The sequence below is a fragment of the Camelina sativa genome, chromosome 17 (genome assembly GCF_030686135.1).
Source record: "Camelina sativa cultivar CO46 ecotype springtype chromosome 17, ASM3068613v1".
Taxonomy (NCBI): Eukaryota; Viridiplantae; Streptophyta; class Magnoliopsida; order Brassicales; family Brassicaceae; genus Camelina; species Camelina sativa.
In genome coordinates this window covers 31,934,972-31,961,969 of record NC_141896.1, presented here as the reverse complement: position 1 = coordinate 31,961,969, position 26,998 = coordinate 31,934,972, and the positions used below count along the sequence as shown (strand labels likewise).

Below are 26,998 nucleotides of genomic sequence, written 5' to 3'. Positions count from 1 at the left end.
AATTAAGGTTCTTCCATTGGCGGAAAGTGAGGAAGTTGGAGGGAGGCACAATTAGATACTATGGTTGATAATCAGGGGTGATAGGAGGTATCAGTCAAGGGTCTCGGGATTTGGACACAAAATTTTACAAAACACAAACTTCTCGGGGTTTAGACGTTTTGTAGATGATTACTAAAAGAAGCTAATAGATTTTCAAGGTTAGATGTGGTTTTGTTCACAGCTTAGTCACGATACATCGACCATGGGAGCCTCCACCGAAGTCTTACTTCTCTTCATTCATAAGTGGAAGCACTCGTCTAGGATATAAAGTGTATGCTTGGTGTAGATAAGCGAGATATAAAGTATAGATAAGCACTGCTCAGATTCTGTATCTTTTCCAACCGAGTGACCACATCTTTTTTAGTATAAGAAGGAAGAATTCAATTCTTTTTCTTTAACCTTAGTATTTAGAAGCACAAATAAATTGACACGGCTAGTTCGTACTGAACCGCATTATATCATATATGTAAATGATATCTCTCATTTCATGTCAAAATTTCATGTACCTTTTTGTTAGCTATCTTCTGATACTAGAAAAAAGAGTTTGTGAATCAAAAATTCTCATTTAATCAATTATGCAAGTGTTTGAAAATGGAAAATCGCTGTAAAATTCATGCATTCAAGTTTTAGGTAAATCAAAAATATAATTAACAATAAAATGGTGTTCCGCTCTTTTGGCCTTGTAAATCGCTTTTATATCCCTATAAATAGTACACTTCCTTTGTCATAAAAGAGAAAAATCAATCTAACAAAATTTTATCTTAAAACAAAAATCGTAACCAATAGTAATAATTGTCTAAAATTTTAATAGGTGCAAATCGTGCAAGCAAAAATGGAAAAAGTCAAATTCTTTGCGATAATCTTCATTGTGACAATGGTTATGACAAGTGTTTCGGCGGAAGAGCTACCGGTGCAAGTGACGACCAATGAGGTGACTCTTGCGGCGGAGGCTGCCGCCTCAAGTTTTAAAAGCAGCGCCGGAGAGGCTGCTCAAGGAGCCAAGACATGGGCTGATTGGGCTACTAGCAAAATCAGGTGACTTTTTCGTATATCTTTGTGCCTTAAACGTCAAATATTTTGTGCAAAAACGATTATGGATTAATTTGGATTCTTTTTATTTCCTAGCTATTGTTAAATTACCATCCAACTGACTTAGTTTCATTTTTATATTTTGACTCTTGTTGACGTGAATGCATATTTTATTTGAACAGAAATTAATTTGGTATGGTTTTTTATTGTAGGAATATGTTTTTTGTATATTAGGGTTCCAAAATTAACTAGTTTTTGGTTTTCGTTTGTTCACCATTCAAGAAACTAGTTCTTAAATGGTTCGCCTACGTATTATAGAAAAACAAAAACAAAAACAAACTAGAAAACCATGATTTTATAAATACTTGTCAAAAGCCTTTTCAACGAGATCGGTCATGTTTTTTTGTTTTTAATATAGCATAACCAAAAATCCTAAATTCAAAATCAACACCAAATTAAAACCTGTTGTGTCCAATTGACTGATTTCTTTGTTGGATAGTGGAATAGAAGAAATGGACCATATTGCAAAAACATTTGGACTGCATAAAAAGCTCATTACCAATTAATGTCGAACTGAAAATTTTATGATTCCTAACTTATCAAAAGCTTAGAGAATATTATACACTAGAAAGTAGCCCGCGATATGTGGTTTATGTATGCATTATTAACTTGAAATATAAAATGAAGTAGTTATTCAATTATATATGAAACATACACATAATATATGTCTTATAAATTAATATTTATAATAATACGTTCAACTACAATTTTATAATTTATATATGTTATATAGTGTTTCATAGAAGGATCATGAAAAAGAGGAAAGTTAAAGTACATATTACTAAGGCCCTGATTGGTAACGGCTGTTACTTTTGGCTGTAGAGAATTTGACTTTAAAATTTTAGCTGCAGAGAATTTGGCTGTAGATGCTTTGACTGTAAAAACTTTCACTGTTAAAATCTGATTGTTTACCAATAACTTTTAAAGCTGTAACTGTTATTTTTTTAGTATTATTATTATATTAATAATAAGTATAATTATGTCAAAAACTAATTCATATGTCAATTTAATGACAAAAATAAATTTTAATACAGAAAATTTAAAGCTCAAGCTGTTATTTTTATCATTGAAATATATCTATTAATAATAAATATAATTTATGTTAGAAATGAAATCATGTAGAAACTTAATCACAAAATAAATATTATTTATGATAAAAAAAAAATATGAAAAGTATTCAAGTCTTTAGAGAAAATCCCATAGAATAGGTTTTAGTTTGCTTTGAAATTTAAAACAATTATTATAGTGATTATGAACAATTTTTTCATTTACTCTTTATCATTATCACTAATGATGATAATGAAAATAAAAATAAAAATTATTGAAATGGATCTTAAAAAAAAAGAGCAAAAAATGAAAATAGTTAATTTATAAAAATAAAATAGTTAAAATATATATGTAAACTTGTGGAGAACTTTTAAATAGAATTGGGAAAGAACAAAATAAATATTTTATACTTCTTTTATTTTAAAGCCTGGTTTTGAGGATTTAAAAATTTTTAGAAATTCACGAAGTAAAAACAAAAAGTGGCTTTGAAAACTTTAAAAAAAATAAAAGTCAAAAAAGTGTGATTGGTAAATAAATGACTGTAAAGGCTTTAATATTTTTTAAAGTCTTTAAAGTCACCTACCAATCAGGGCCTAAATATTTTTGATTACAATGTATTGTTGAAATTATTTAAACAGTATGTTACTAACTTACTATAGCAATAAGACAATTACTTATAGCAAAGTCAATTAAATATGGTATTTTCTTTAAATAGTTGAGATAAATTATATATATATTTTGTTTTTTGGAAAATAAGAAACTTATAAGTACTCAGAGCCGTGCGAAGACTAATTAGTATAAGAAGCGGACAAAAATAAAATGCCTTAGTTTAAATAAAATAAAAATATCCACAGAAATTAATCACATCTTCTTATAACAAAAATAAATAAATATAAATTTAAACAAAATATTAGTTCTTAAACCTTCCTTTTTTTACAATAATTACATTGCAATCTTAGGAAAAAAACATTTAACCAAACAGAATAAATAGAAAATAAAAAAATATATAACTACAGTTTAAGTTTGATAGAATCAATTTGGTGAGAAAATGTTGAAGGATAAATTTGTTACTGTCTTACCTTAATTATCAAAAGATGAAGCTTAAGGACCAAAGAGAAAGCTATCAAAACTGATTTTGTAACCCTAATGTCTAGTTGTTTAATAGCGTTGATGTCGTAAAAAAAACTTAAAGCATAACTTTAATTAGGAATAAACTATATAAGAGTAATAAATATTATAAATATATGCCCTTAATTTTTTCCCAAAATTGGATGCCACAAGCGAAGGCTTCTTTTACTATAACGTCTGCACGGCTCTAATAAGTAGTCTAGAAAGGTAATACGGTTAGAAAATCTTTTGTATTTTTAAATTAGTCTATCATATAGTAATAGGACAATTAGTTACAGCAAAGTTAATTAAATTTGGTTTATTCGTTAAATAATTATGATAAATTAATTTATTTATAGTTTGGCTGTTTTGGAAAAAAAATATATAAGCATTCGAAGAATAAAAGTGTAAGACCTTACTTAATTACTTTGATAGATATTATGTTGTCCTATATATTAATATTATTTTCATATCTAAGAGTAATAGTTAACAACAAATAATTTTATAATATGATAATTAGTCAATTTTTAAAATAATTTATTAAAACTATATCACAAAACAAATATCTTATACTCTAAGTCTAACTTATTTTTTATTAAAATTCATGAAAATAAAAGTGTGTCAAATTTAATGTAAATATTTTTTTCCTTCTATAAATTGTCTCTATTTCTAATCATTTTAAATTAAATAGTATAATTAACAATAAATTAAATTTTGAAACTATTTTTTTCTGTTATTTCATGGGGGAAATCAAACAATTATGTTATGATACCAAAAAATTTTTAGCACATGTTTTAAAAACAGTCAAACTGTAACTTATAGAATCCTATTAAAAAGAATCCTATTAAATATAAATTTGAGTTGTGTCTTTAATACATTATATATGATTATTGAATACAATGTGATATATATATATATATATATATATATATATTAGAAAATCTTATATATATTTTTTTGAAATTAGTCTATCATAAATTAATTTGGTTCCAGTTTTTACTTTATAAGTATGAAACCATTTTCTATTTTTATTTAGTTTCAATTTGTTTATATTTTTTAGTTGGGTTGATCAGTATTTTTTTAAGGTTCTATTGTGAATGATTTCATTATGAAATATATTAGATGTTGAAACTAAAAAATGGAAGAAAGAAATTTTTGTTACAATGTAAAATAGAAAAATATAACATTTTTTAACAATTTTTTAAAAAGCAAACTATATAACAAAGTTTTTTTTAACAAATTATACACCAGATACAAATAAAATAAAGTGAAATAGAAAAATAGAATGTTAAATTTAAAATTAATGAGAATGACATGTGTCACTTGTCACATTGTTAAGCAAAGTTAGAAAAAAATCTTCTCTTATTATATACTCCCTCTGTTTCATATTAAGTGTCATTTTAGAGTTTCTCACACATATTAAAAAAATTATTAAATTTTCTATTTTACCCCTTACTAGGTAACAACCCGCACATAGTGCGGTATAAAATATTTATTTAATGTTCTTACTGTAATTTTTATTTACAAAATCTATTATATTTATGGGTAATTGAAATATTTAAAATTCGATTGTGTAGTATATATTTATAAAAAAATTTGTATAATAATTAAATTTAACACGTGAGAGTTATTATACTATCAATTTTATATTATTATATCATATGAACAAAGGGTTCTTAAAATTTATTTTAAAGATTTTATGAAAATATAATTTTGGAAAAATACAATGGTAAATAAATGTAAATATTTTTAAAAGCTGATGACAAATAAAGGAAAGAGTGTCCTGAGCTTTGTAATGCTGACACCTCAGCTTTTTTGCCAAAATGTTCCTCTAATACTATATAGGGAATTAATATATTAATCAATTTTTTCTATTGGTGTATACATTAAATTAGTAGGGATAAAACTGAAAAATTTACCAAACATCTACATTAGAAATATAAAGTGACACTTATTTTGTAACAAAATAATCAGTCTAAAATGACACTTAACATGAGTAAGATATTGTGTACTATCGTCATCACTAACCATTTTTCTTATTTTATGTTTTTAAGACATCCTGGCGGTTTGGAGAAAGCACCCGGATCAGAGTGAAAGTAATTAGTAAAACATTTATCTTAACAATATGCATAAATGTTTATCAAGAAAAATATTGTAAACAATTCTGTTTCATTCACTTGTACCTCACGGAAACTCTTATTGTATAAGACTTTTTTCCAGTAATGCTAACACGTAATTTCAAGACACTAACACACAACTCAAGTTGAGGAAACACAAAATGCAGCTTAAACGTAAAAAATTAGCAACGATAACTTGCAATCAATTAAGTGAGATTACCACCAAAACCTGTGAATGATTTAGTTCCAGCCTAAACAAAGCTAGGCTATGTTTCTATTTTCTTACATAAAAGTGATAATCGTATGACAAAACATCATTAACATTAACGGATTCTTTCTGCCTTGACTCAGTTCACTCAGAAGAGATGATTATTGCAAAAGAAAGAGACCAAAAATCATTTCTTTTGGTGAGCAATGTGTCGAAAGTTTCGTCTTCTAGATGCCAACAACTTGTACATATAGAATAATACCTCAAAGAAACAAATGAAGAGATCAACAACGGAATCTATCGGTCTATGGATACAAGATCCATGCTTATATATATCACTTCCTTCCTCTGGTAAGCCTCTGCAAATGGTAGTTAATGTTTCCCCAAGACTTGTTCTTATTATCCGTCTGCAAAGCAAAGGGTTTCAAGCAAAAAAAAAGTTGAATGTTTCGCAAGGACAGTAGTGTGACAAATAAAAAGTAAAAAAAAAAGGCGGTGCAAGTGATTGACCTGGCCGTGCATACAAACACTTAGGAGTTGCTTCTGTTTCTCGCACTTATCATCTTTGATGTGGTTAAGCGCCATACAGTTGAGGAATGATACCATTTCCTTCATACACGGTTTTGCCATATTCCCGAGCTTTTTCGGGTTTATGTACAAATTCCCAGCCTTTCTCCCCATGGCTCCCGGAAACAAACTGAAGAAACCAGAAACCAAAAAAACAGGAAACAATCAAATCAATCAATTACATTTTACAACAAGAGAAAGGAAGAACATTGAGACTGACCCACGAAACACCTAACAATTACACATTTGTATGACACTGAGAGGTTTGTACAATGTATCAAAACAATCACAGGTTAAGTGACGACTAATTCAAACAAAGAACATCAAGACTAGTCTAATAAGAGAGCACATGTGCTCTTGTAACAGTTACAACTCCAGACACAATGTTCCTAAGGAGGAATTTGTAAACTATTCCTTGATATTAAAACTACTACTATAATTACAAATTGAATGCTTGTAAGTAAAAGATTCCAAAATCTAACAAATGAAGAACACATAGTTTCTAAATTGTAGAAACATATGAAATGAAATCGTAAGAGAAGAAGAAGAAACAAATCAGAGGAACCAAAGCTCGGAATCATGTATAGACAAGATGGTTTACAAAATCAAAGCCAGAATTAAAAGCAGAATCTCAGATCCGAGCGTAGAATGAAATGAACCTAAGTAATCAAATCAAAACTCAGAATCGTCGAATAACGAATCAAAAACACTAATCTGCTCAGAGAGAATTGGGGAAAGAGGTACTTACAATGTAGGTGTAAAGATGAATCAACGAGTTCTGAGAGAGACGAGACGAGAGAAATGGTGAATCAAATCGCGCAGATTGAGAAAGACAGAGAAGAAGATTCGAAAACACAAAACCCTTAGACCCCGAAAAAATAAAAATAAAACCCTATAATTATTTTAGTTAAGCCCATTGGGCTATCAGCCCCGTAATGAATCCGAACAAATCGAAATCGAAGATGCGAATGCTTGAACCGAACCGAAATTGAAATTAGTATTCTTTGGTTTTGGAACGGTGTGGTTTGTTATTTCACCTTCATATACACTTGACTACTTGAGTTATATATATAAGTTGTCCGGATGAAATTTTCAAGATGATTTGATCTTTTATTTTTCAGGCCTTCATGTGATCAGTAAGATCACTAGGGTTCATAAAATTCAATATAGATTTGTTAAATTTAATAAAAAAATCTTGATTTTACGTTTATTTTTCTTGGGTTTAACTCTTTTTTTTTTTTTTGACAACAAAATACAAGATTGACTCAAACAAGCCAATGCGAAGGGAAATTGTGAACATAGGTAACTAAGTGCGGTGCTGAGCGAGCTCGTCTCGCCAAATTGTCCGCTTTACCATTCTGAGAGCAAGGAACGTATTTTATTGAGAATGAAGCAAACTCCTCTTTGTCCGTCTGAATATCCTCCAGATAAAGCGTAAACGCAGGCCATTCAGTGGGCGAAGACACCATCTTCACCAAATCTAAGCAGTCAATAAGGAAAATGACAGATTGGTTATCTGCCCCAATCATACAACGCATTGCCCAAATGAGGGCTTCCAGCTCCGCATGAAGAGGTGATAGACTACGCCGATGATTCGCTGCACCCATAGTAGGGCCTTCTCCGAAAGGTGAAATGCAAAACCATCCTCGACCAGCATACCGATCCGTTTCTTTCCAAGAACCATCTATATAACACAGATGAGACGACATAGATGTATGAGCCTCGATCCGTCCTCCCCTAGAAATTGACGCGGGGTTAGAACCCAAGTCGGGTAACCTGTCCTCTCCTTGAGCCAACAGCCAGGCTTTTGCTTCGGCCTCTGCTATACGCAAGAGCGCAAGAGGATTGGAGTCCAAATTACCAAAGAGTTTATCATTACGAGCCTTCCAAATATACCATAGAATCCAGGGAAACACCTCTTGGTCAGGAACCGTAGGGCATCGTGACAAAAGGAAATCCATGTTTGTAAAAACCGACTCCGCCGGAAAGGTACCCATGACCGTTGGAAACTGGGATAAGGCCCAAACCTGCACAGCTGGTGGACACTCAAAAAGAGTATGATTAATCGTCTCATCGTGATCCCCACAAACACCACACACAGCATCACAACTCAGTCCTCGTTTCCGTAAACTAGCTGTGACCGCCACACAACCCGATAATACCTGCCACATAAAGTGACGAATCTTCGGCGGGCAACAAACCTGCCAAACATGCTTCTGCAAAAAGGTTATATCCGGACCAATAATGGCATTGTTGCCTCTGATTTCATGGATTGAAGTACATGATACCCGGATTTCACTGAATATTTACCAGACTTGGTAAAATGCCAACCCAACAAATCCGGTTTATCCGGTTGTCGCAGCGGTAAGGCATAAATAATAGCTGCATCGTCCGGTACAAACGTAGCCGTCAGCTGAGCTAAATCCCAGGAGTTAGAATTCCTGTCAATAAGATTTTGAACGAGAAGCAAAGGGTCAGCAGGCGACCCTATGCCTAGTGCTGGTCTCGGGAGTTGAGCAGGAATCCAGGGGTCCTTCCATACTGAGATAGAGGCGCCAGATCCTACCCGTTTAATGAGTCCTTTATTAACCAGAGAGCGAGCAGAGATTATACTCCGCCATCCATAAGATGGGGAGTAAGATTTAATTGGATCCAAAGGATCAGAGTGCCTATAATAACGGCCTTTAAACATCCGTGCAAATAAAGAGTCCAGTACAGTTATCAAACGCCATAGCTGTTTTGCCAACAAGGCTGTATTATAATCATCCAAACACCGAAAACCCAAACCGCCTGCAGCCTTCCCACGGCATAACTTATCCCATGCCAACCAATGTAATCCACTGGATGTGCCAGAGGAACTCCACCAAAAGTTAGAAATTGCACTAGTCAATTTCCTCGTGACCGTCTTTGGGATCCGGAAACAAGACATTACAAAAGTTGGGACAGCTGTAGCAACAGACTTTATCATAACCTCCTTACCACCCTTTGATAAAAGTCTGGCTGGCCACCCACCCACCCGTGTTTGTAACCTGTCTTGGACAAAGGAGAAAATCTTTGTTTTTGCCCCACCCAAACTTTCCGGAATACATAAATAGGAACCCATTCCACCCAAATTTGTAATCCCTAGAACTATTTTCAAGTCTTCACGGGGAGCCAGATCCACCGTATGACCAAATTGGACAGAAGATTTTTGGAAGTTGATTTGTTGGCCAGAAGCCCGCTCATACTTCCTAAGAATCCCTAAAACCACTTCACACTGCTCCCGAGTGGCCCGACAGAAAAAAAGACTATCATCCGCGAATAATAGATGTGAAATGGCAGGACTAGCTGTCGAGACCTTGATGCCTGTAATAAGGTTCATCTGTTCCGCTTTCCGAAATTGTGCAATAAGCACCTCCGTGCATAAAATAAAGAGATAAAGCGATAGAGGATCCTCTTGCCGCAACCCCCGATTAGGGATAATGGATCCATATGCCTGACCATTAATCAGTACTTTATACTGGACCGACTGAACACAATACATAATCCAATGTATCCACCGTTCGCAAAAACCAATCTTACGCAATAAAACTTGAATAAAAGACCACTCCACACGGTCGTAGGCCTTACTCATATCCGTCTTGATAGTCATATACTTCCCCTTACACGAAGGATTGGTACGTAGTCCATGGAACATCTCCTGGGCAATTAAGATATTATCCGAGATTAAACGTCCCTCAACAAACGCCGACTGTGTCTCCGAGACTAGCAGTGGCAGAACTGTGCGTAATCGTTGACACAATACCTTAGAAATAATTTTATATCCCACATTACATAGACTGATAGGTCGCAACTCAGCCATCCTGGTTGGTTTATCCACCTTCGGGATAAGACAAATATTAGTCATGTTTAATCTCTTATCAAAAGACCCCTCTAAGAAGAAGGAGTTAACCATTAGAACCAAATCGGCTTTAACCGTGTTCCACGCCTTCTGTAAAAGAGTGCGGTCATACCATCCAGCCCTGGTGCCTTATCCGGATGCATCATAAACAAAGCGTTCCTGATTTCCTGCTCGGTAACCGCACGAGTCAAGAATTCATTTGTCTCCGGCGAAATAGATGAGGGAACATCACTCAACATTTCATCAAACCCAGAAGGGTCCGAGGAGGCAAATAAGTCTTGAAAATAGGACACCGCAATAGCTTGAACCTCAGTCTCCTCCGTCACCCATGTATCATGCTGATCATAAAGCCCAACAATCCGATTCCGAACCCGTCGCTGCTTTGTTTGTGCATGAAAATAACCGGTATTATGATCACCAAATCTCATCCATTTACTTCTGCTTTTCTGATACCAATATATCTCCTCATCCCTATACGCCTCCCTTAATCGCCAAGTAAGATCTGCAAGGACATCCACTGGCGTACTATCATCCTCCTAAGCAGCCGCAAGTTTAGATTTGATGTCCTCAATCGTCTCCCGCCAATAGGGTACTTGTGCCTTCCTCCAACGTGAGATAGAACGGCGACAAGTAGAAATCTTATCCACCAGACTGGAATGGGAATTAGAATCCATCAAAGGATCCCACCCTGCAGCAACTGCATCAAGGAAACCCTCCTTATCCAGCCACCGTCTATCAAAACGAAAACCACTCCTAACCCTCCGAACCCTATCTTCAATTACAGCAACCAGCGGCTTATGATCTGATGCAATCATAGGTAAGTATTCTGTGAAAGAGTCCTTGAAAAAATCATGCCACGCCTCATTTGCTAAGGCCCGGTCTAACCGACACCGTATCGGCTTCTTATCCCTCCATCCTCGCCACGACAGACTATCCCCAAGAGCCGGAAACTCTAATAGACCACAATGGCGGATCATTGTATTAAAAGGCACAAAAGAAGAAGCAGGGCACAATTTGCCACCCCTCTTTTCGTGATTTCCTTTAAGTTCATTAAAATCTCCAATTAAAAACCAAGGGGAATCTCTGTTTAAGCCGATCCTTGTTAACCGTTCCCAGACCAAGTCCCGGTTCTTTGGAACCGGATCACCATACACAAAAGTAAGATAAATTACATTGCCTTTGTAAACCAATTCCACATCAATTAGCCTGTTGGACTCATATAAAATGGAAACATCATTATTATTATCATTGTAAAAAAGTGCAAGACCACCACTACAGCCAACAGGTTCAACTGTTTTTAAGTGTGAAAAACCAAAATGCCCAACAAAAGATTGCAAACAAGAAAAAGATTGTCTAGTTTCAGAAAGAAATAAAAAATCCGGACGATGCTTCCCCCAAAGATCCCTGAGATACCCTATAGTCGCCTTATTGCCCAGCCCTTGACAATTCTAACTTAATATCTTCATTTAATAACTCTTGGAACTGGTGGTTTAGACCCACCATTGACCCCCTTATCCATCTCCTGTGGCTTAGGAGGAATTGACTGACCAACCTCTGTAGAAACCTTCGGTGCTGGACGCTTCCTGGGAGTGCGTGTGAGAACTGAGATTGAACTTCTCCTTCCGAAGTGATTTGAATACGGAGGAGCTTATCGCCGTTGGAGCAGTTCCGAACTGAATTGAGAGAGTTTTTGAGTATTTGAATTTGTATTGCTTTTTTGGAAAAAATGTTCGACCCCTTACAACTGACACCCCCCTTACATATTTATACCGACCAATTTATTACTAAATTAATGCACCATTAATAGGACGCGATTTGCGCGGTCTAATTAATCCTCTTGAATGCGGGAATCTTTGACCGGGCCCGAGCTGCGAGCTGACCAGCACGAAGCATCTCCGCGCTCTCTTCCTTTCTCCGGGCCTGATGGGCCGATCAGTAATTCCCTCTTGGCCCAGTAGACAAGCCCGGCCTAGGCCCTCTTGCCTATTGTCCGAGATGGCAGATCGTGGGTACAACAGTTGCCCCCCAAGTCACCCGAGCTGAACAGTTCGGGGGACTTTAAACCTTCAAGCGATCAATTTCGGGAAACCGAATATTCCCCATATCTCCACGATTTGATCGTGGTAATGATGGGATTTGCCTTCCCGAACAAGACTCGGGGCCCACTAGGTGGCGTGTTAACTATAAGAGAGAGAAAACGGTGCGAGACCTTTCACTTCCCCAGATAATTATTGCTCCCTGGTTCCGTGTATAAAGGTAAACTCGGCTTCTCTCTCTTTCACTCTTAATCCCCAATTGTGCTTGTGTTTTCCGTTCTCCAATTTTCTTTATTTTCCTCTGTAAACTTCTTTACTTTTGCCGGAAAACCCTTCACTCTTCCTTTATTTTCTTGCTACTTTTACCGGAAAAGCATGTCTCCGCCGAAATCCTCATCGGGAAAACCGCAAAACCCTTGATTCCAGGCGTTTTCGGCCCCCACCAACCGTCGAATCTTTCTGCAGAGAACATAGCCGAGATTAGAGGATCCACCGGGATTCCGTCGGAGGTAGAGATCAAATTCCCGGAGGCGCATGAGTCTCCGGAGAACCCCCCTCCAGGGTACTGCTGCGCGTTTGAGATTTTCTTCTCTGCGTGCGGTCTGTCATTCCCCCTTCCCGAACTCATCGTGAAGATGATGTTCGAACTGGGCTTCGCTCTTCCTCAGATGTGCCCCAACTTTGTTCGGACTGTCTTGTGCCTTCAAACTCTGGGGGAGGAGTTCAACTACCAGCTGTCATTGGCCGACTTCCTCCAGGTGTACACGGTGAAAACTGGTCGTACCAAGGGCACACTTTACGTAAGCCCGCTTGCCGGGCTAAAGGTCTTTGATGACCTGCCCGAGAAGGATGAAAAGTGGCGGAAGTCCTACTTCTTTTTCCCGGTTAATGAGCTCACTTTCGGCCACCGCGTGAGTTCGCACGTATCAAAGTGGACTTCGAAAATCGGTAGAATGGAGTTCCTTGCTAGGTCCAGGTTAGGTGTTGCTTGACTTTCCATCTCACCTTTTTGTTGTTTTTTTTTTTTGCCAAACAGTCGCTTACTAAGCTACCTTTTTCAGCTAATGATCGAGTTTAACTCCTCGGTGGCTTCCTATGAGGAGCAACTGTTCGCTTCCCCGTCATCTTCCGAAGTACATCTCCTTCAAGAAAGGATTGCCGACCTAGAAGCTCAGGTAAAGGAATATGCCCGACTGGAAGCCGAAAATTCTGACACCGTAGCGAAAGCCGAGCGGATCCGAGCTCGGATGAAGAAGGCTGAGGTAGAGGTGCTCGACCTCGGGGTTGCTAATGAAGACCTCCGCGACAAGCTGAAGAAGGCGGGGGACCTTTACTTTGAGGCGGCGGAAGATGCCAAGGCAGCAAAAAACAGACTGCACGAGATCGAACTCCGCAATCAGTTACTCGAAGCTGGCAACAGCTGCGAGATTGAAAGGGTACGGAGGGAAGAAAGGCAGGCGATGAGGCGAACTCTCCGCCCCTTGGTTGAGGAGGTAAAGGTCACTTTCGAAGAGAGGGAGAAGCTAGCCCCGCTCCAGATCCGAGCAGCCGAGATCAGGGCTAACCGAATGCTGGTCGAGGAGATCTCCAGGGGCGAGATCCAAGATATGGAGGCCGAGCTCGGGCTCCTGAAAACTGACGAGGAGGAAGCCGACGAAAAGGTTTCAAAGGTAACTCCCCGTGATCTCGACCTCGCTGCATTCTCAGACCTCTTGGCCCACGATCGATGAGTCTGGTACTAACCTCGGGCAAATCTCGAATCAGGGGGTGGACGACTATCTAGCGAACACCAGGTCGGAAGGGGAGCTCGCAGAAATGGGCCTGGCCTTATCCGAAGTGGCGTCAGATCCTGCTCTCCCTAATCCTTAGTTTTTACTTTGGGGTTGTTTTGGCACGTGTGGCCCCCCGTTTGTAATATTTATTTTCAGACTTCTTTGGAGTGTTTTGGTCATGGTGACCACTCTATAAAAAAATTTTGTTGTGCCATGCAAACTAAATTTCCATAACCTTTGGTTTTGAAAAGATGATGAGCAGAAATGAACTCGAAGTGAGAATTTCGGTTAAGTAGTTCGAAAATGGCACCCCAACTCTAATAAGTAAAGCTGAGTACGAAGTGAATACTTCGGTTTAAAAAGAAATTTGCGAAACTAAGCTTTGATTTTAAAGCGGAATACGAAGCGAGAACTTCGGTTTAGAGTTTTCGCAACAATAAGCTTTTAAAGTAAAGCTGAGTACGAAGTGAGTACTTCGGTTTAGGTTTGCGAGGTTAAACCTCGGCTTTAAATGATAGATACGAAGTCAGACTTCGGTTTTTTGTTTTTTTTTTTTTTGGCATACCATTATTAACAAAAAAGTTTAAGAAAACTTTAAGTTTTATTAATATGGATAGCTGGACCCGAAGTGGGCTGCCTACGTACCCTTATCGGGATCAAGCTGAATCGTAGTTCGATACAAATAAATTAGCTGTAAAAAAATTAAGGTGTAGAGAATTCCAAGACCTCGGGACTGGTTTTCCCTCTGAATCCTCAAGCTGATAAACTATATTTCGGACTTTGCGAGTAATTATGTATGGTCCTTCCCAATTAATTCCCAGTTTTCCTGCATTGAGCTCCTCGGTATTTTCATAAACTTTCCGGAGGACGAGGTCGCCCACTGCCAAGGGTCTGCCTCGGATTTTGGAGTTATAGTATCGAGCTACCGCGTTCTGGTAATTTTGGATCCGAACTAACGCCTGGTCCCGACGCTCGTTGATTGTATCGAGAGTATCCTGTAGGAACTCCTCATTTTCCTCAGCTCGGAGTGGGTTCAGCGAGGTACGGACTCCAGAGACCTCTATGTCAGCTGGGACTACAGCATCGACTCCGTAGACCAGGGAGAAAGGTGTTTCACTAGTGGCCCGGCGAGGTGTTGTTCGGATTGCCCAAAGAACGCCTTGCAGCTCGTCTGGCCAGCGCCCTTTGCGAGAGTCGAGCCGTTTCTTCAAGTTAGCAAGAATAACCTTATTCATCGCCTCGGCCTGCCCATTACCTTGCGGATAACGCGGAGTTGACTTATTGAGTCGAATCTTCCACTTCGCGCAGAACTCTTCGAACTTCGAGGAGATGAACTGCGGACCATTGTTCGTGACGATTTCGTGGGGGACCCCGTAGCGATAGATTATACTTTTTAGCACGAACTGTTCCACTTTGTCGCTTGTTACTTTCGCATAGGCTGCCGCTTCCACCCACTTGGAGAAATAGTCAGTAAGAGCGAGCACGTACTGAACTCCTCCTGGTCCCCGATGTAATGGACCGATGATATCCATCGACCACCTCATGAATGGGTAAGGTGCGAACACTGAAGACAGGAGCTCGGTGGGTTGATGAATTGACGGGGCGTGCTTCTGACACTTCTCACAAGTCCGAGAATATTTATCGCAGTCCGTGACCATGGTAGGCCAGAAGTAACCTTGCCTTTTGATTTTGAAAGCCAGAGTTCGCCCTCCGGAGTGATTTTCATTAGAACCATCGTGGACAGCTCGCATCAGCATCGCGGGTTCTCTACCAGCCACACAAGTTAAATAAGGACCAGCTACACTTCGGCGTAGAAGTATTCCGTTGTGAACGCAGTACCGCGCACTGACGACCTTGAGCTTCCTGGCTGCCCATTTGTCGGCTAGGAGTTCCCCTTTTTCCAGGTAAGCCCAGATCGGGCTCCACCAGTCATCTGCCCCCCAGCTGTTAGAATTCGTGCCGCTAGGAGCAGCATGTGGGATAATAGCTCGATTGTCAACTGGTGAGCTCGATTGGTCCGGAGTTGAACTCGCGTCTAGCTCAGCTTGAGGTGGATGAACTTCCATCGGAGTGGGCATAACGGGAGCCGGATCTTCCGAGGGTAAAGAGTCCGCAGCCGCTTTACGAGCTGCTTCCTCAGCAGCCAACTGTTTTTTCATCGTCCAGGTGACAACGTTTGAGCTCTCTAGTCGAATACTTGGAAACTGAATAACTTTGACGGGGATGATTCTTGTCATTGCGGGATCCGAAGTCGATGCCAAAGATGCTAAAGCGTCCGCAGCGGAGTTCTCACTTCGTGGGATCTTAGTGATTTCGAACTCCTCGAACTTAGCGACTAACTCCCGAGCTGTGGACAAATAAGCCGCCATACGACCATCCTTTGTCTCGTACTCCCCCAAAAACTGGTTGGTGACCAGCTGCGAATCGCAAAAAGCTCGAAGTTTTCGGACACCAATCCCCACTGCGAGGCGTAAGCCAGCAAGGAAGGATTCGTACTCGGCTTCATTGTTGGACGCACTGAAAGCCAAGCGAAATGACTGCTCGATCACTTCGCCTGTAGGAGAAGTGAGGCGGACCCCAATTCCTGCTCCCGATTTGGAAGAAGCACCATCCACATACAACGCCCACGGGGCTTCCACATTGTCGCTAACCGAAGAGGCTAGTGGGAGTTCGATCAAGAAATCTGCCAGCACCTGCGCCTTAGCACAGGTTCGAGTCCGGAACTCGATGTCGTATTCCCTCAACTCGACAGACCATTTAGCTAGCCGCCCGGATTGGCTCGGACTATGTAATACCGTCCGAAGTGGCTGCGTCGTCAGGATTATGATTGTATGGGACTGGAAGTAAGGCCGCAGCTTTCTTGCCAAAGTGACCACTGCTAGGGCCAATTTCTCCATCATAGGGTACCGAGACTCCGCCCCAGTAAATGACTTGCTGATATAGAAAATTGGTCGCTGCTCCCCCCTTTCTTCACGAACCAAAACTCCGCTGACCGCACTATCCGATACGGCTACGTAAAGAAAGAGCGGTTCTCCGAACTCAGGCTTCGCCAAGACCGGCGGTTCAGATAGATAGGCTTTGAGTTGGGCGAACGCCTCCTCACACTTTGCATCCCATAAGAAGTTTTTTCCCCCTTTCCGCAGCAGCTGGTAGAAGGGGAGGCATTTGTCCGTAGATCGAGAAATGAAGCGGTTGAGAGCTGCGATCCGTCCGTTAAGGCGTTGCACTTCGCGCAAGGTCCTAGGAGAACTCATAGACAGGAAAGCATTAATCTGCCTTGGGTTCGCTTCAATTCCTCTTTCTGTGACGATATACCCCAGAAATTCCCCTGATGGGACTGCAAAGGTACATTTCGTGGGGTTAAGTTTCATCCCGAACTGATTCAGGATGTCGAAGCAGACCTTCAGATCAGCGAGATGCGAGCGGGCTTCCATTGATTTGACCAGCATGTCATCGATGTAGACTTCCATGGTCTTTCCGAGTTGATGCTTGAACATTCGATTCACCAGTCTCTGGTAAGTTGCACCCGCATTCTTCAACCCAAAAGGCATCACCTTGTAGCAATAGATCCCGCGGTCCGTAATGAATGCAGTCTTCTCCTTATCGTCCGGGTTCATAAGGATTTGGTTGTAGCCAGAGAATGCGTCCATGAAAGACATCAGCTCGTGACCCGAAGTGGACTCAACTAACCGGTCGATATGCGGAAGTGGAAAGCTGTCTTTGGGGCACACCTTATTTAGGTCGGTGAAATCAACGCAAACTCGTGACTTTCCATTCTTCTTTTTGACTACCACTGTGTTTGCGAGCCACTCAGGGTATTTTACTTCGCGTATCTGTCCTGCCTTCAGCAAACGTTCAACCTCTTTGTTAACGATTTCAGCTCGCTCAGGACCCAGCTTCCTTCGCTTCTGCTTTACAGGTTGGAACGTAAGGTCCACATTCAGCTCGTGGGAGATAACTTCTGGACTGATGCCGGGCATCTCGTCTACAGACCACGCGAAGGTGGCCATTCTTTCTTTTAGGAAGGTTATCAGACTGGCGCGGAGCTCGCTATCCAATCCCACTCCGATCTTGATTTCCTGATCCGGAAACTTATCATTGATGAAAATGGACTCGGTGAGGTCGCCTTTTAACTGTTTCCGGACTGGATTCTTCGGGACCTCGAGCTGTGGTTGCTATTGGATCAGGAGCTTGTGACTTGCGAGGTAACAGCTCCTTGCCGTCCTTTGGCTTCCTAGAACCTCCCGGACTCCTTGCGGGCTCGGAAATTTAACGCACTGATGGTACGTTGAGGCCACTGCCTTCATCTGGTAGAGCCATGGAGTTCCCAAAATAACATTGTAGGCCGCAGGTCGGTCGAAAACCGTGAACTCCACCATTTTAACCACTCCTTGAGTGGATTCCGGTAATGTGATCGTGCCCAAAGACATTGACGTCTCGCTAGTAAACGAGACCAAAGGTGAGGGTAGTCCTACGATGTGTTCTTTCCCGATACCCATTCTAGTGAGCGTTTTGAGGAAAATCAAGTCTACCGAACTCCCAGTGTCAATTAGGATTCGGCAGACCTCGTGGTTCGCTACGTCAAGTGAAATGACGAGTGCGTCGTCATGCGGAGTGTCCAGCCCCTCAGTTTCCTTCTCGGAGAAAGTAATTTCAGGAAGATCGTTTGCTACTACCCTAGCTCGCTTCGGCTGGGGGCTAGTGAGCTTCCGCTGGTGGTCTTTGATCGCAGTGATGGAGTTCCGAAATAGACGCGATCCCCCCATTATCACGTCGATTCTTTTCTTGGGGGTTTCACTGCCATCGGACTGCTTCGGTTTTTTCGAAGGTGGAGCATCTTCGTCCACCTCGGGAGTCGATTTCTGCTCTAACTCCTCTATTGTTACGTTTGGCATTTCCCCCGCCACGTACTTTTCTGCGAGGAGGTGCATCAGCTTTTTACAGTCATGAGTAGAATGACTGCTGGTTTTGTGGAGTTCGCAGTAGGTGTCCTCATCTCGGACCCACTTGGTACTTGGGAGCACGCCACTCTTGGAGCGCGGCGAGAATGGCGGTTTGGATGGCGAATTCTTTGGAGAATTCTTTTTAGGAGAATGGGTGACTGCAAACGTGCTCGGCCCGGACTTCGAAGTCGTAGGCGGAGTCTTTTTGGCGGGCGGTTCGAACCGAGGTTTTCCTGCAGGCGGAGCGTTTTGTTTTTGTGCAGCGGCGAGTTTGTCTTCCTCCGCGACTATCCAGTTCGAAGCCCGGTGGAGTGCGTCCTGAATGGTTGGGAACCGATTTACGGACAGCTCTTCGCGGAAGCGAGATTCATGCCAGAGGCCGTTCTTGAGCGCGGCCAGGGCTGTGGAGTCCGAGAGTCCGGGAATCTTGACCTGGATCTCCTTGAACTTTGTTATGTAAGACCGGAGAGACTCTCCAGCCTTTTGGCTTAAGTTCCAAAGCTGAGCGTCCGTCACCACAGTTTCGATTAGGCTAGAATACTGCTTGACGAACGAGGTCGACAGCTCGGTAAAGTTTGAAATGGAGCCGGCTGCTAAAGATGCGAACCAAAGCAGTACCGGTCCACTAAACGTTTCTGCGAACAGCTTGCAGTACCCAGCGTCTGCTTCGTGGGGCTCGAGGTCCACCCGGCTAGCTGTCAGCAAGAACGTCTTGAGATGATTGGTCGGATCTCCTTTTCCTTCGTAGCTTGAGAACTTAATTTTGCCCGTATCTTTGATGCGGACTCGGGCTATTTGATCGGAAAAAGGAGTTCGCCTTGACTCCTCGATCACTCGAAAGATGTCTGGAGCTGAAGTGGTTGCATTGTGCATCACAGACCGCATGTCTCTGATTTCGCTCTGCATGCGGAAGATCTCGGGATTGGTAGCATACCCCGAAGTAGAAATATTTCCATCCATAGGGAGAGGAAGACGGACTGGGACCTCGGAAGATCGGACGACGCCGGGCTGAACCGGAGTGTGGCTACCGCCAACCAGCGGTGGCGCTGTTTGCGTATTGGTTTGAGGTGGGAACGAATCTCCTGGAGTGACATCTGTTGCTGCCACCCGATCGGCGTACGCGCGGTGGGAGGCTGAGAGGTCTGCTACGGACGTCATAACTTCCTCCAGACGAGCAGAGATCTGACCCTCCAAGGTGTCGAATCGTTCAGTAAGAGCGGCGGAGGCGGCTTGCTGACGGTCGGACTTTTCGGACAAGTCCTGCAGGAGCTTCTGGATCACCTCCAAAGATGCCTGATTGGGAGAGCTGGTTGCCATAGTGGTGGTTGCGTGGAGTGTATTTGTGTAAGAAATTGGAACTAACGAGAGTCAGGCGATAACTCCCCTCCTTCTAGCGCCAAATGTGAGAACTGAGATTGAACTTCTCCTTCCGAAGTGATTTGAATACGGAGGAGCTTATCGCCGTTGGAGCAGTTCCGAACTGAATTGAGAGAGTTTTTGAGTATTTGAATTTGTATTGCTTTTTTGGAAAAAATGTTCGACCCCTTACAACTGACACCCCCCTTACATATTTATACCGACCAATTTATTACTAAATTAATGCACCATTAATAGGACGCGATTTGCGCGGTCTAATTAATCCTCTTGAATGCGGGAATCTTTGACCGGGCCCGAGCTGCGAGCTGACCAGCACGAAGCATCTCCGCGCTCTCTTCCTTTCTCCGGGCCTGATGGGCCGATCAGTAATTCCCTCTTGGCCCAGTAGATAAGCCCGGCCTAGGCCCTCTTGCCTATTGTCCGAGATGGCAGATCGTGGGTACAACAGTGCGAGCATAGACATTTAGCTTCTTGGAGCCCATCAGGCCCTTGCCCTTCTTCACCTTGTCCGCCAGCACAGAAGAAACCTCACTACCCTCCTGCTGAGCCTCGGTTGTCTTGACAGCTGCATTGGTTTCCACAATATCATCAATACCCATCGGATCATCCGTAAGGTCCTCCCCTGCCTCATCCACCAAGCTCCCAACAGTAGGGTCGCCATTGTCGTCACCATCGACCCCCATTAAATCCTCGACATGATTGTTCCCAGCGGACACCTCCGCAGGCCCACCAGGAGGATCCACTGAAGCAATAGAAGCTACCCCAACAGAGTCCTTCACAGCAATAGTTTCTTGGGTTTAACTCTAAAAACGTTATAAGAGGTAACTGTTTTTTTTTTTTTTTTTTTTCTTGAATGCTAAGTTTTTTTTTTCCTAAAAAGGAGAGAGAATTTGATCGAGGAAGTGATAGAGAATGAGACTTATAAAACGAAAAATTTGAATGCTAAGTTCTTACACTCGTATATTAGAGAGGTCTCGAATTCTTGTCTATTCATTTGTATGTATTTTAATTTTTATATATGCCCAAACCCATAGAAACCTATAAACAACTTCTTTTAGATATTTTGGACTTTATGCTCATAATCTCTTTGAGTGGGGATCTAAATATATGAAATCATTTAGGTCCATAATTAATAGTATATTACATAGTTGTTGATAGTATAATGTAATCTTCTTGTTTCGTCTGTGGATTTGATCTAAACTAGTAGTAGTCTCCTTTGATGAATTGATTCAATCGTTTGAGCTCTCCATTTTGATGGTCCACAATGGCTCTAACCACATCAACCATAGAGATCAGTCCTACTATCTTTCCATCAATCACCGGTACATGCCTTATATGATGGTCTACATCATTTTAAAAAGCAAACATTGAAAAAACTATATTTAAGAGGGATCATTGTAGCTATTGAAGAATTACATATTGGATTCTTGTATATGTATGTGTATAATAAACTACCTGACATAAGCTGCATTGCTTTGATTATGTTTGTTCCAGACGAAACAGTGACCAATTTGCTCTGGTCAAATTAATTCCCACAATTTTTTTAATAAATTTAACTGGATCAGTAATAGACTAAATGTTTCCAAATATTATTAACTTGAGAATGTTTATGTTTATTCTGACCTCATCAGTCATAACTTCTCCAACTTTTGTAAGTTTTGATGATCTTCCGGCCCAAATAATCTTTTTCATATAGTCTGTTTTATTACAATGAAGAATCAACCAATCCAATATAGGTGTAGTTATAAAAATTATTTAAAAAATAACACTTATAAAAGTAACTTAATTTCATGAAATTGAGCCTAACTGTATTTGTTTTATACCTCTCTCTGTCACTATTCCTGCAATATAGTGCTGGTCTCCAGGTTTTAAGACAACCAACGATCCAATATTATGCTTTGCCATCTGCTTTTTGTTTGATTAGAAGAAAAAAAGCTATAACTAAGACATCCCAAACATTAAAAAATATATATATATATATATATACGAAAAAACACCAAAATACTCTACGGATTAGCATTCATTATACAAAATTGAAAGTGGCTAGCAAGCTAAACAAATCTACACACTGTATATGCAACAAATAGAAAGAACTACATAGTCGCGATTGCTAAAACCATTAATCCAAAGACATTGTAATTAAGTATTTCTATACGTGTATGCATGACATAATATACAAACATATGGGCACTATAATGTTATTACATAAAATACAAATACATGTAATCATATGTCTTATTAGCTGGGACACATACAACGTGGAGTAGACAACGAACCTAAAGTACTAAAACTAATCGGCAAATAGAATACTAATATGTAGCTCACTGTTAGACCACATCGATCATAGATGTCAAGTAATAAGTCCTAAATATTTTTAGACTTGTACCCAACTTAAAAATGCTTAGAAATACGTGTATGTAAGTAACGTGATGAGCAAATCATACATTTAACGAGATTATAAAAAGGAGTTGAACGAACATTCTTAACTGCGTCAAAAACAGTGTCGTTTGTACGGCATGAGATCCACGTAGCAACATCAGTCTCCTTTGTGGAGAGCACATCCGCCACCGTCAGATTCTCCAATCCTTTCTCCGGAGGCGGAGGTGAAGTAACGCAACCAAAACCGGCTGATACTTTCCTCTGAATCTTTGGGACCTCATGAGCTCTTGCTAACAAACCTCTCACAAAAGCTTTCATTTTTTTTGTCTTAATAGGCTCTTTTTTGGAAACAAATGAAACAGAAACAAAAACATGAATTGGGTTTTGTAATAAAGGAAGGTGAAAGACTCTTTGCTTCCAAAGAAAGACTAAGACATACCTTGCCTAAACCAAAAGTTAATTGCTTTTAATTATAAATTAAGAAGAAGTTAAAGTTGGATGAAAAAGATCTTGATTGTTTGATTTGATTGCTCCAAGAGGGAAAAGTATGTACATTAAACCACACAAACTTGCAAATAGAAGAATTATAATTGGATATTCGATATGTTTGGTTCATTCGCATACTGGCTTCGTGTCGAAGCTGCTTAAACAAATGGCAAAAGCTTGAAAAGCAGAGATCGGGTAACGATAATCCATAGTGAAAATGTCTTTGCCTATCTTCCCAAACTGTAATATCACTCTATCTTGTTCTTCTTCTGGAATGTTCATGTTCTTCCCTGCTTCTGCAGCAGCTGCCACTAGCTGGAAGTTTTTCACCGAGGCAACTGTGACTCGACCTTTGAAGTTGAGACACCAGCATTGGAGCTGTTCGTGCCATCTCGGCGACTTGTTTTTCAGAACTAATGGCTCTTTTACAACGAATTCTTCTCCCAGGTTCCCTGAGCAGAAATCCATCAAAGGCTTCTTCTTCTTCTTTCCTTGGTTTATGAACTCAGTAGGTGACTGGACTTGGCCGCCTTCTTGAATTGCCGAAACCGGGATACTATGCATGATACATTGCATTCTTCTTGGCCCTCTTGTTCTCAGAACATTCAGCTCATATAAGATGGAAGCTATATTGTAACTACTAGATGTTGATGATACCCATGGAGACACTTGCATTGATGGTGGGAGTTTTCGGTCAAACGGAGGAGGTTGGTTTTCGTAGACTGTGAACTTGGTTCCCAGGAAATTGGATCTGTCCACACACACACACAACAAAAGTTATATTATATTGACATAACGATAATATATAGAACAATGAAGGTGCTAGACTTTAACCTCAGTTTTCCTATGTAATTACTGCTACTTCTTGAGAAGTCATTTCCTGACAAGGATACAACAAACTCTGCACCTGTCGCCCTCCTCACTCTCTTTGCGGATAACAACAGCTTACTCTTGTCACCAGAAAGAGCTGCAATCATATAGAGGAAGATGGGATATAATATAGTCCAAACTCCAAACTCATATCATAAGAGGTTCTGAAGGTGATAATAGTAAAACTAACCAGGGCTTAAACCAAGATAGAGACGGAATATTCCAGTAGCTCGTTCCCGTTTGATAAAGCATTGAATTGGAGCATCTCTAGGACCAGGCTGAGACCAAAAGAATCCAAATTTTTAGACACTGATCATACACAAATCCAAAAGCAGAGTGTTTGAAGAACGCAAACTAACCTGCTTTAAGGAAACAGGAAATGTCAACAAACCAGAGAGCTCAGGAACCTTAACAACTTCTTTAGTCATCTCTCTCCAAGACCTACAAACGGAAGCACAAGCAACGACATCTCTCCTCGCAGGCCAAAGAGTTTGTCCAGACTCAATCCGATGGATAATATCAAGAAGCAACTCCGGAGGCAAATCAACCCAAATACTCTGATTCAAACCTTCATTAGCTGATAATAAAGAAGAAGAAGACAAAGATGATCCTTCTGGTGCAATATGTGACCTCCCTCGTCTACCAATACCTTTGTACTTGTTCTTCACCCTAAACTCTCTTACTATGTTCTTAAACGACATTGCTCTACACTGCTTCTGTATTGAAACCAAACCAAATCAAAACAAAACAAACAAACAAAAAAAACAAAAACCCAAATTTATTTATGTTATATATACCTGAATTTGTTGTCTGCTCCCCCAAGAAATTTCTCAGCTTCGTTAAAGCTTTTTTTTTCAAAGAAACAGAAATGTATCAGAGATTAATCAAAGTATTAAACGACTCAATTCCATGAATATTCATCGAATAAAGCAATTAAAAAAAAAAAATCCCCCAATTCATGAAAAGAGCATGGATCCAGCTTCTCCGGCATTATCGTGAAGACTTCGAGAAAAGTTTTTTTTTTTTTTTTTACAAATGAAAACATCGAGAAAAGAGAAAGAGAGAGAGAGGATTAATGTACCAACAAAAGCGACAAATCCATGGGGAAGCTCAAAAAAAAATCAGATTGAGACAAAGTTTTTTCTTCTTCTTCTTCCGATGAAATTAAAGCTTATCTTCCCAGGAAATGGAGGTGAAAAAAACGAACGGAACCACCACCACCACTACCACCAAACCACCACCTCTCCGATGACGTAACCGTAGCCGACGTGAGTTTCGATTACGGAAAGGAGGGAGGAAGGAAGGAAGGAAGGAAGACGACAGTAACCGCAATAATTTCGAGGAAGAAGAAGAAAAAGAGAAGACGGAGAGTTTTTTTTATTTTTTTTTTATTTTTCTTAATTAATTTATTAAAACGGATAAAAAAGACTAGTCAGCGCGGCTCGTGTTTTTTTTTTTTTTTTTCAATTGAAATTAGTAAATTACTTAAAATAGGATTATGGAAGAACCAATTTACATTTTGCTTTTTAGAGGGTTATTTATTACAACTGGATTTTCAAAATGTTTACTAATTGGGATAACATATCTGAGGTTTTGACTAGGGTTTATTTTATGAATCTAGTAAATGGTTTAAGAAATTAATGGATTATATATATTATAATATTAAAATTGATGGATCAACTCACACTAATCCAATCCATGGATTTAATAAATTGAAATTTGGATCTTCATAGATTTATGGATCAAATGGATGGATTAATAAGTTTAATGATTTGAATTATAATACTTGGATTCTAGGGGTCAAGTTCAACCTCTCTTATTCACCTTCTCTTAGTTAGCCAATCAAAATTTACCATGTTTTTAATTAAATAAACAAAATAGTTAATATTATATAAATAAAGCAATTAAAATAAATCAACATAACTCAATAAGACAAAAAAAATCCTAAATTGCAAAGTTAATGACTCTAATAGTATTTATTGTTTTTAATTATAAAATATAAACTCTAACCTTTTTTATAAACCAAGACGACATGTAATTTTGTTTAACTGTAGAATTTAAACACTAACCACTCTTTTATAAACTCAAACCAACATTTAGGTTTTTTTTTTAAATTGTAAATCTAAACACCAATTCATATTTGTAAATCCAAACCAACATATAATTTTGTTGAATTGTAAATTCAAAACCTCAACCACTGAATTTCATAAATCTAAAACGACATAAATTTGTTTACTTGTAAAATCAAAACCTTAATACTTCTTTATAAGTCAAGACCAACATTCTTTTTTCACTAGCTTTAGGTCGATTAAGTAAACTTTTTAATTAGGCACGAAAACGAATGATAGTACCGTACTCCTTATATTCACAAACGTAAATGTATTTTCATATTCTTTCAGGTCACAAATTATTTTTATTTATTCAGTAGATTCATGAGTTACATTAAATAATATATAAATTAGTTTATAGGAATGAATTTTTGATTACTTGATGAAAATGTTAATATATTTTATTTCATAAATTCTAAGTCATTTAAAATTATTTTTGACATGAGCTAAAATTATTACTTATGAGATACTGAGATATAGAAAAATTAAATTTAGGAAAATGTTGGATTTCAAAACAATTTTATGAATTTTTATACTATTTCTGTTTTGTTAAGTTTTTAATATTTCTAACACTAACTAAGATATATATTTGATATGATGAACAATTCTATTTTTAATATATTTTATTAATTTTATCCATTAGAACAAGTACATCAAATTACAATATGGTTTTGTGATAAAATAAAAATTTAAATTTTATTGAAAAATGGAGTATGTGGTAAAGTTCAAACACTAAGAAAAAAGAAAAAAATAATGTTAGCTTAAAAAAAAAAACTAGTTTTGGAATATTTCTTCTCCCAGACACGAATATCGAGGAGACCCTTTCAACCATTTTCTCCGGCGCCGGTGAGACTCCTTCTCGCCGGCGTCGGGATCCATCTTTAACTTTACCTGCTTATCTGTTAGTCGATCTTGCTAGTAGTTCCTTTTTCAAGTTTTTCTCTCTGTTTTCCTCTTGTTTTAACCCTATTAC

General features: G+C 39.3%; 6 protein-coding genes across 10 annotated transcripts; 2 read left to right on the top strand and 4 right to left on the bottom strand.

Moving 5' to 3' along the window:
- The first annotated feature begins 781 nt into the window (after positions 1-781).
- LOC104758026 (uncharacterized) lies at positions 782-5,528 on the top strand. The gene is made up of 2 exons (XM_010480830.2): positions 782-1,074; positions 5,337-5,528. The coding sequence occupies exons 1-2, from the start codon at positions 872-874 to the stop codon at positions 5,374-5,376; spliced, it is 243 nt and encodes an 80-aa protein (XP_010479132.1). The 5' UTR covers positions 782-871; the 3' UTR covers positions 5,377-5,528.
- Positions 5,529-5,595: 67 nt separating this feature from the next.
- LOC104758025 (uncharacterized) lies at positions 5,596-7,057 on the bottom strand. 2 transcript variants are annotated; one of them, XM_010480829.3, is made up of 4 exons: positions 6,923-7,038; positions 6,776-6,833; positions 6,118-6,304; positions 5,596-6,014 (listed from the first exon to the last, which is right to left on the bottom strand). In XM_010480829.3, the coding sequence occupies exons 3-4, from the start codon at positions 6,286-6,288 to the stop codon at positions 5,943-5,945; spliced, it is 243 nt and encodes an 80-aa protein (XP_010479131.1). In that variant the 5' UTR covers positions 6,289-6,304; positions 6,776-6,833; positions 6,923-7,038; the 3' UTR covers positions 5,596-5,942. The 2 variants fall into 2 exon arrangements, with proteins under 2 accessions (XP_010479131.1, XP_010479130.1); XM_010480828.3 differs by lacking the exon at positions 6,776-6,833 and having other exon boundaries at positions 6,923-7,057.
- A 5,668-nt stretch (positions 7,058-12,725) lies between these two features.
- Positions 12,726-13,959, top strand: LOC147924585 (uncharacterized). The gene is made up of 3 exons (XM_087496841.1): positions 12,726-13,066; positions 13,127-13,760; positions 13,855-13,959. Exons 1-3 carry the CDS (start codon positions 12,726-12,728, stop codon positions 13,957-13,959), a joined length of 1,080 nt encoding a protein of 359 aa, XP_087352967.1.
- Positions 13,960-18,037: 4,078 nt separating this feature from the next.
- LOC147924584 (uncharacterized) lies at positions 18,038-20,122 on the bottom strand. Its single transcript, XM_087496840.1, has one exon. It carries the CDS (start codon positions 20,120-20,122, stop codon positions 18,038-18,040), a length of 2,085 nt encoding a protein of 694 aa, XP_087352966.1.
- Positions 20,123-21,251: 1,129 nt separating this feature from the next.
- LOC104758024 (CBS domain-containing protein CBSX3, mitochondrial-like) lies at positions 21,252-22,936 on the bottom strand. Of its 2 annotated transcripts, none has more exons than XM_010480826.2 (5): positions 22,661-22,936; positions 22,006-22,087; positions 21,806-21,879; positions 21,638-21,698; positions 21,252-21,525 (listed from the first exon to the last, which is right to left on the bottom strand). In XM_010480826.2, exons 1-5 carry the CDS (start codon positions 22,877-22,879, stop codon positions 21,383-21,385), a joined length of 579 nt encoding a protein of 192 aa, XP_010479128.1. In that variant the 5' UTR covers positions 22,880-22,936; the 3' UTR covers positions 21,252-21,382. The 2 variants fall into 2 exon arrangements, with proteins under 2 accessions (XP_010479128.1, XP_010479129.1); XM_010480827.3 differs by having other exon boundaries at positions 22,670-22,918.
- A 119-nt stretch (positions 22,937-23,055) lies between these two features.
- Positions 23,056-25,415, bottom strand: LOC104758023 (tubby-like F-box protein 6). 3 transcript variants are annotated; one of them, XM_010480823.2, is made up of 6 exons: positions 24,999-25,415; positions 24,715-24,762; positions 24,277-24,633; positions 24,108-24,195; positions 23,882-24,014; positions 23,056-23,798 (listed from the first exon to the last, which is right to left on the bottom strand). In XM_010480823.2, the coding sequence occupies exons 3-6, from the start codon at positions 24,616-24,618 to the stop codon at positions 23,174-23,176; spliced, it is 1,188 nt and encodes a 395-aa protein (XP_010479125.1). In that variant the 5' UTR covers positions 24,619-24,633; positions 24,715-24,762; positions 24,999-25,415; the 3' UTR covers positions 23,056-23,173. The 3 variants fall into 3 exon arrangements, with proteins under 3 accessions (XP_010479125.1, XP_010479126.1, XP_010479127.1); XM_010480824.3 differs by having other exon boundaries at positions 24,277-24,630; positions 24,999-25,366; XM_010480825.2 differs by having other exon boundaries at positions 24,277-24,627; positions 24,999-25,337.
- Between the last annotated feature and the right edge of the window lie 1,583 nt (positions 25,416-26,998).

Coding starts and splice junctions, on each gene's coding strand:
- LOC104758024 (XM_010480826.2), bottom strand. CDS start 22,879: ATGAAAGCTTTTGTGAGAGGTTTGTTAGCAAGAGCTCATGAGGTCCCA. Junction 21,880..22,005: donor AGGAATAGTGACAGAGAGAG/GTATAAAACAAA, acceptor GTAATAAAACAG/ACTATATGAAAAAGATTATT. Junction 21,699..21,805: donor GAGAAGTTATGACTGATGAG/GTCAGAATAAAC, acceptor TAATTTGACCAG/AGCAAATTGGTCACTGTTTC.
- LOC147924584 (XM_087496840.1), bottom strand. CDS start 20,122: ATGGCAACCAGCTCTCCCAATCAGGCATCTTTGGAGGTGATCCAGAAG.
- LOC104758026 (XM_010480830.2), top strand. CDS start 872: ATGGAAAAAGTCAAATTCTTTGCGATAATCTTCATTGTGACAATGGTT. Junction 1,075..5,336: donor TGGGCTACTAGCAAAATCAG/GTGACTTTTTCG, acceptor TATGTTTTTAAG/ACATCCTGGCGGTTTGGAGA.
- LOC104758025 (XM_010480828.3), bottom strand. CDS start 6,288: ATGGGGAGAAAGGCTGGGAATTTGTACATAAACCCGAAAAAGCTCGGG. Junction 6,015..6,117: donor GTGTTTGTATGCACGGCCAG/GTCAATCACTTG, acceptor TTTGCTTTGCAG/ACGGATAATAAGAACAAGTC.
- LOC147924585 (XM_087496841.1), top strand. CDS start 12,726: ATGATGTTCGAACTGGGCTTCGCTCTTCCTCAGATGTGCCCCAACTTT. Junction 13,067..13,126: donor GAGTTCCTTGCTAGGTCCAG/GTTAGGTGTTGC, acceptor TTTGCCAAACAG/TCGCTTACTAAGCTACCTTT. Junction 13,761..13,854: donor CCGACGAAAAGGTTTCAAAG/GTAACTCCCCGT, acceptor ATCTCGAATCAG/GGGGTGGACGACTATCTAGC.
- LOC104758023 (XM_010480823.2), bottom strand. CDS start 24,618: ATGTCGTTTAAGAACATAGTAAGAGAGTTTAGGGTGAAGAACAAGTAC. Junction 24,196..24,276: donor TTCCTGTTTCCTTAAAGCAG/GTTAGTTTGCGT, acceptor TTTTGGTCTCAG/CCTGGTCCTAGAGATGCTCC. Junction 23,799..23,881: donor AATTACATAGGAAAACTGAG/GTTAAAGTCTAG, acceptor GTGTGTGGACAG/ATCCAATTTCCTGGGAACCA.